The 7,655-nt window shown below is 33.5% G+C and overlaps 1 protein-coding gene across 1 annotated transcript; it reads left to right on the top strand.

Moving 5' to 3' along the window:
* Positions 1-1,181: 1,181 nt before the first annotated feature.
* Positions 1,182-4,459, top strand: LOC140802804 (uncharacterized). The gene is made up of 4 exons (XM_073158430.1): positions 1,182-1,314; positions 1,416-1,880; positions 3,038-3,165; positions 3,944-4,459. Exons 1-4 carry the CDS (start codon positions 1,182-1,184, stop codon positions 4,457-4,459), a joined length of 1,242 nt encoding a protein of 413 aa, XP_073014531.1.
* The last annotated feature ends 3,196 nt before the right edge of the window (positions 4,460-7,655 follow it).

Below are 7,655 nucleotides of genomic sequence, written 5' to 3'. Positions count from 1 at the left end.
GAAGTTCATTTCTCACTTTAATTTGCAAAAAAATAATAGTGTTCCTGTTTGTCATCAAATGTGTATTTTTTCTATAATGCTTTTTTTGCGGTCAATCTTGTGATAAAATACAAATGAAATTTTTTTGTGATCTTCTATCGAGAGCCATGTCACACATTATAAATATCTATACAATATAGCATAGTAATTATTTTTTTTTTGCATTTTAAATATCTATAAAATTTAGCATAGTAATTAATTTCATCTCGTGCATTGCAAGAGTTAAATTTTATGTATATTTATTTTGTAATACCAATAATTATACTGTTTTTGCAGCTGACATATCTGCTCCAGTACCTCTAAATTTAACAAGAATATTGGAGAATCGACGAGATTGTCATAATCATAAAAAATATTTCAGTGTCATCAATCGGTAAAATTATATTTTTGTGTTTTTATCTATTTATAAAGAAATTTTTTTAAAATATTTTTTTCATTTTATTTTTCAAATATAAATTTTCCTTTTACGAATATATATTTGATTCCTACACTGCATTCGTAGATCAATGGAATATAGGTGATACATCGTACAAATGTGAGTTTTGTGGTGCGATGTTCTGGGATGAAGAGAGGTTGTGTCCAAATAATAAATCTCGGAGTCCTAAGTACTATTTATATTGTATCCAAGGAAAAATACAACTTCTATTTTTGAAGAAACCACCTCAAATATTGCATGATTTATTGTATGGAATGAGCGACAAGAGCAAACAATTTTGTGAAAACATCCGATCATACAACAACATGTTTTGCTTCACGTCGATGCGAGGAAGGATAGATTCAATTCTAAATCAAGGCGGCTCTCCTCTAGCTTTTAAACTTCATGGTCAAAATTATCATTTAATCGGAAGCTTACTTCTATGTCAAGGTATATCGCCTATGCTCAGCTATGCTTTTTCGACACAGAAAATGAAATTTCAAATCGGATTTCTGCTGTCAGGTATATATAGAATCTATATTTATTTTACTTTATTATGTTTATGAATTAGTTCATACAAACTAAATTAAATTACGCTTCGTCCATATATTTTTTCAGACAAAATAGCAACACAAATAATCTTCATCTCCAGATAATTTCATATTTGAAGGTTATATAAGATGAAAACAATGTTTTGGTCAATTCTTTTGGGATGAACAAAGAAAAAATGACGGAAGAAAGACGGTCCGATGTTAAATTAAAGTTGATTGGTAGAAGATGTGGTGATGGAAGAAGATATAATCTTCCTTCTGCTTCTGAAGTTGCAGTATTGATTGTGGGAGATTTCGACGAGTCTCTAGGTGATGGAGATATTTTAGTCAAAACAAAACTGAAAAACTTAAACGTATCAATGAACTAAATCCTGCATATCTTGCTCTCCAATATCCATTAATTTTTCCAGATGGTGGGGATGGTTATAGAGAACATATCTCATTCTCAGAATCTAAATCAAGTTCTGTAGGGAGAAAAAAAGTGAGTATAAGAGAATTTTTTGCATATCGACTTCAAGATATGGATTGCGAATCTTCAACTATTTTATCTTCAAGAAGGCTTTTTCATCAATTTGTTGTCGATGCATACACAATGGTTGAATCTTCAAGGCTGACATATATCCGGATGAATAAAAAACAATGGAGATGTGAGATGTACAAAGGTCTTCATGATGCACTTCTGCGCAGTGAAACAAATCCGTTCACTAAAGGAAAACATATTCTATTGCCTTCTACATTTACTGGAGGGGCCAGATATATGATTCAGAACTATCAAGATATGATGGCTATATGCAAATGGGCAGATTACTCAGATTTTTTTATAACATTTACATGCAACCAAAAATGGCAAGAAATTGTGAGATTTGTTGAGGAACGTGAGTCGAAGCTTGAAAACCATCCATATATTATTTGCAGAATTTTTAAAATAAAGTTAGATGTCTTGATTAAAGATCTCCGAAATAATAAATTTTTTCGAAATGTTACGGCATGTAAAATTTTTAAATTTTGGCAACTATATATTATTTTTTTATATTATCATGAATATTAGAAATTATAAATATTTACTAAATATAACTAATTATTCATCTTAAATTGTTGCAGTTATATATACCATGGAATTTCAAAAGTGAGGATTACCGCACGCCCACATTTTGCTTTTCCTATGTAAAGAAAAAAAATATCCAATACCAGAGGCAATCAATGGTATCATTTCTGCTGAAATACCTGACGAAAAAGATGATCAAGTTTATTACAGTGCATTACGTTATGTGGAGAGGCAAGAAAGAAATCCCCATGCATGTCTGATGGTCGTTGCACAAAGAATTTTCTGAAAAATTTTGTTGAAGTGACATAACTTGATGAGGATTGATACCCAGTCTATAGACGCAGAGATAATCAACGAACAATTCTAAAGAATGGTGTTAATCTAGACAACAGGTTCGTTGTTCCTCTATATTCGTTATTTGTTGATTCGGCACGAAGCTCATATTAATGTCGAATGGTGTAACCAATCTCGAGCGATCAAATATTTGTTTAAGTATATAAATAAAGGACATGATCGTGTTAGTGCATCATTTTATCAAAGCTCAGATAATGAGAATTTTGGAAAAACTGTTGATGAAGTCAATATGTACTATGACTGCAGATACATTTTCCCTTATGGGCGACGTTTCCTTTATGGGCGACGTGGAGAATTTTTGGATTTGAGATTCAATACAGAGACCCACATGTTCAGCATTTGAGCTTTCATCTTCCTAATGAACAAAATATTATTTTTTCTGATATGGATTAATTCGATACTGTTCTTGAATGACCTACTGTTAATCAAAGCATGTTTCTTGCATGGATGGAAGCTCATAAGAAATATCCAGAGGCAAGAGAATTAACATATGTTGAATTTCCAATGAAGTTTGTTTGGAAAAGAGATACATGAGAATTTGTTCCTAGAAAACAAAGATTTTCAATTGGACGCATTTTTTTTGTTCCTCTGAGTTGTGGTGATATGACTATTTAAGATGTCTACTCAATGTAGTTCGTGGTGCCACGTGCTATGATGATATATCTATTTTCAACGATGTTCAATACCGTTCATTTCGTGATGCTTGCTATGCATTAGGGCTGTTGAATTATGACAAGGAGTATATTCATGGCATCATTGAGGCAAGTCATTGGGCTTCAACACAATCCTTGAGAGTCTTATTTGCTACTCTATTGTCATCGAACAATATCAGTCGACCTGAAGTATTTTGGGAGTCCAGTTGGACATATTTATCGGATGATATTTTATACAAACAACGTAACTTTCTACATCATCAAGGTATGCACCAATATATTATTGTATTTTTATGATTTATTAAATTTTTCAAGCTATAAGCATTTATATATTTTAATTTAATGTATTTTGTACAGTTGGAATTAATTAAGATCAAATTAAAAGTCAAGCGTTGGTGGAAATTGAGAAAATATTTCGAAGCTATGTAAAGAGTTTACGTGGATTTCAATCAATGTCATTTCCAAGTGATCAATATTTTCATTCTTCGCGAAATAGCCTAATACATGATGAAACGCGTTTTGATTGAAGAGCTATGTTCAGAGAACATCATAATCTCCTAAATAATTTGAATGATCAACAACACCAAGTATATAATACGATTATGATTGTTGTTGATTCAAATACGGGAGGGATTTTCTTTGTATATGGATATGGAGGTACTGAAAAAACATTTATTTGGAAAACTCATGTTTGAGATCAAATGGAGAAATTTTTTTGAACGTGGCATCCAGTGGTATAGCATATCTTCTGCTATATGGTGGAAGAACTGCTCATTCTCGCTTTTCAATTCCATTTAATCCTACTGAGCAATCAACATGAAATATCAATCAAGGAAGTCCTCTTTCATAACTTATAGTAAAATCGAAACTTATCATTTGGGATGAGGTTCCAATGACACACAAGTTTTATTTTGAAGCTCTGGATAAAAGTATGAAAGATATAATGAGATTCATCAATCCTTCAAGCCTTCATATGCCTTTTGGAGGAAAAACAGTTGTTTTCCGCGGTGATTTTCGACAAATATTGCATGTTATTCCAAAAGGTAGTAGACAAGATATTGTTCTTGCCACTATTAATTCATCATGCCTTTGGAGACATTGCAAAGTTTTGAGATTGAACAAAAACATGAGATTGCGGAATTTGGGTTCTGATAAAGAATATGTTGAAATGAAAAAAATTTCGGATTGGATTGCTAATTTAGGGTATGGAAAGATTGGAGAGGCAAATGATGGTTATGAAACAATTGATATTCCTAATGAACTTTTGCTAAAAGATTACAATGATCCTATTGTAAAAATTGTTGAGAGCACATATCCGTTGTTTGGAAATACTTTCAGTGATATAACATATTTCCATCAAGAGCTATATTGGCCCCGACTCCTGATGTCGTTCAATCAGTAACTGAATACATGATTTCTATCAACTATTTAGAGGGAAAAAATTGTATATAAGTTCTAATACAACGTGTCATTCAGATAAAAAAATATTGATTTATTAAATGATATGCATACCCCCTGAGTTTTTAAACGCAATCAGGTGTTCTGGAGTACCAAATCACGAGTTAAAATTGAAGGTAGGAACTCCGGTTATGTTGTTTCGGAACATAGATCATTATCTTGGACTATGCAATGGAACTAGGTTGATTTTGACAAGACATGGAAATCATATTTCGGAAGGAAAGATTCTAACTGGAACCAATGCGGGTCATAAAGTTATTATTCCAAGATTGTCATTGACTCCTTCTGATACAAGACTTTCTTTCAAATTTCGACAAAAACAATTTCCTTTGATTGTATCATATGCAATGACAATCAACAAAAGTCAAGGACAATCTTTATCTCATGTAGGACTTCTTTTGATAAAACCAGTTTTTAGTCATGGTCAGTTGTATGTCGCTGTATTTAGAGTTACAAATCCTAAAGGTCTAAAAATTTTGATATGTGATAGTGATAGTAGAAAAAAAATTCAACGACAAATATTGTATTTAAAGAAATTTTCGATAATATGTGAAAACATTTGTTTCTTACTAATTCTATGATTTATAACTTTTTTTTTTGTATTTTAAAAATCTATAGAATTTAGCATAGTAATTAATATAATCAGAACATCGTTCACAGCTATGTCGCACATAGCTTTTAATTTTTTAGTTTATCTTCGCAATCATATAAGTTAGGTTGTTCTGGTAATGGTATGAGTATTCCTTGGGTTTGTCCTTTCTGATGCAAGTCTTACGTTCTTCAATCACTTTCAGCAAATCAACTGTGTAAAACTATCACTTCCTGGAATGCATGTGCAATAGAATGCTTGTCATGTTAAAAATTCAGTTTCGGCTTCTGGGTGTTGTTCGTGTATGCTTTTGCCTCATTGTTTATTATAGGAATTTGAGTAAGGTTTATCCGTTATATATGAAATTATTGAGAAGAAATTTAATAAATGATTAGTTCCTTCTATATTGGTAGACTTTTCCGAGGTCTTGATTTTTTTTCCAGGTGGGACAAGGCCAATGAGTTGCTAAATGAGGTTTCTAACATTCATCATATCATTGGGCAGATGATCGAAGGTGACTATGATGATGCTGGTAATTGGCAAATGGTAGAGCATGTCTTTGACAAAATCAACTCAGAGGGATGCGGTTTGGGAATCAGGTTCGATAACACAGTTCTAGAATCATTATGGTGTTTGGGACATAAGGAAAGGGCCGCAAGGGTGCTTAATGAAGCTAAAAAAAGGGCTGTATCCTGAACTATATCGTAAAAACAAACTCATATGGTCCATTGATGTTCACTGGTATCGTTCTCATTTCACTTTGTTTGATTTCTTATAATCATTATGTAATGTATTTTTTTATATTTTTTATGCTTTCTTTAGGATGTGGGCTGTAGGTGCGTGCAGTGTAATTCACATGGGTTGTTCCCGATTGAGCTTGAGTCCCCTCACGGTTATCCCATTACCCATTACTCATAGAACTTCTCCAGCCCAGGCACTAGAGCTTTTGTCTTCCCAGGATTAGAACCCAAGACCTCCTGGACTTACATAGATCTTGATGCCAGGATTAGAACCCAAGACCTCCTGGACTTATATAGATCTTGGCATCAATCCTGGTACCAGTTGAGCTACTAGATCAACTGGTATCAGGATTGCTGCCAAGATCTATATAAGTCCAGGAGGTCTTGGGTTCTAATCCTGGGAAGGCAAAAGTTCCAGTGCCTGGGCTGGAGAAGTTCTATGAGTAATGGGTAATGGGATAACCGTGAGAGGACTTAAGCCCAATCGGGAACAGCCCATGTGCATTACATGCAGTGTAATTGTTAGAGTAGATGTCCTGCAAGCCAAATGTTGGCAAGGGATTTTATTAACTCAGTTGTAATAAACACTCTTTATTTTAATATAATTCATTATTTCATGGTTTGTTATTTCTTTATCTGTATACCCATGATATCAAACATAGATAAAGACCTCGATTATACTTTAATACAAATGAATCGTAATTCGATGTTGAAACTCATTTGTAAACACTGTATGATCTAAATTCGTTCCTAGTCGATTCAGCTGCCTAAACATGGATAAAGGTTGCTTGAGCTCGAGACTAGCATCTGTGATGTTATATACTGAGTTTCTTGGTAAGGGCATAGAGATGTCCAAACATGCAGATGGATAGTCATATGATGATTGTACCGAACAACCCTCCCTCGAAATTTCTAAGTGGTTATCATTCATCGAGAGGATAAGTCCGTGGTTGTGATTGTGCACCATTAGTCCTTACGACCCGGGACAACACTGAGGCTCTACATGCTAGGGCTGTGCTTTGACTCGTTTACCGGCTCCAGGAGAGTCATCAGGTGGAGAGATTGGTTACAGTTGCGACACATGTAGAAGCTAGTGCATTGTAGTCGGGGATTCACCGCTCACCTACGAGTGTGGATATCCTATGTGATAAGATGAGATGTACGTTGGAGAAGGAGTTCTCCAATAATACATGTGATGCCACTATTTAAATGTGTCACATAGTTATCGAATTAATATGAAACCCTCGATGAACCAATGGTTGCAGATTCGATCGGAATATATGAGATGAAGAGACCGTACTGTACGTTAATCATAACCGACTGGTTCTTGCAGGCACTATCAGTGATACCTAGAGAATCATGGGGCGATGCTACTAGATGCTCTTACCATGATTCGATGTGTTTAATCAGAAATATGATTTCTGACATTCTCATGATCAATTGTTGATACATAGAATAGGGCAAATAAGGGTAAGCCCGAATAAAGGATTATGTCTTGAATCACAAAGAGTTGTGAACACACGGCTAGCTGTATCCCTGAACCATTGAGGGTCACACAATTACTGGATCGTTTGTTCCCGTGGAGAGAATAAATTTAAGGAGTTGAATTTATATTATGATATAGTAAATTCAAGAAGTTGAATTTATGAAATTTGGAGAGAATAAATTCAAGTAGTTGAATTTATAAAATTTAATAATTTAATTTATTAAACTCAAAAGTTGAGTTTATTATATACTAAATTATGGAGGTAATAAATTCAAATAGTTGAATTTATAATTTAAATATTAAATTCAAATGTTTAATTTATAAT

Source organism: Primulina eburnea, chromosome 10 (assembly GCF_022965805.1).
Source record: "Primulina eburnea isolate SZY01 chromosome 10, ASM2296580v1, whole genome shotgun sequence".
Taxonomy (NCBI): domain Eukaryota; kingdom Viridiplantae; phylum Streptophyta; class Magnoliopsida; order Lamiales; family Gesneriaceae; genus Primulina; species Primulina eburnea.
Note: the sequence above shows the minus strand (reverse complement) of the source record. Positions and strands in the feature narration are given on the sequence as shown.

What these genes read in the sequence shown, in the direction of transcription:
- LOC140802804 (XM_073158430.1), top strand. Translation starts at nt 1,182, where the DNA reads ATGACGGAAGAAAGACGGTCCGATGTTAAATTAAAGTTGATTGGTAGA. An exon ending in TGTGAGATTTGTTGAGGAAC is followed by an intron (nt 1,881 to 3,037) that starts GTGAGTCGAAGC and finishes TACTCAATGTAG; the next exon opens with TTCGTGGTGCCACGTGCTAT. An exon ending in ATATTCATGGCATCATTGAG is followed by an intron (nt 3,166 to 3,943) that starts GCAAGTCATTGG and finishes ATTTGGGATGAG; the next exon opens with GTTCCAATGACACACAAGTT.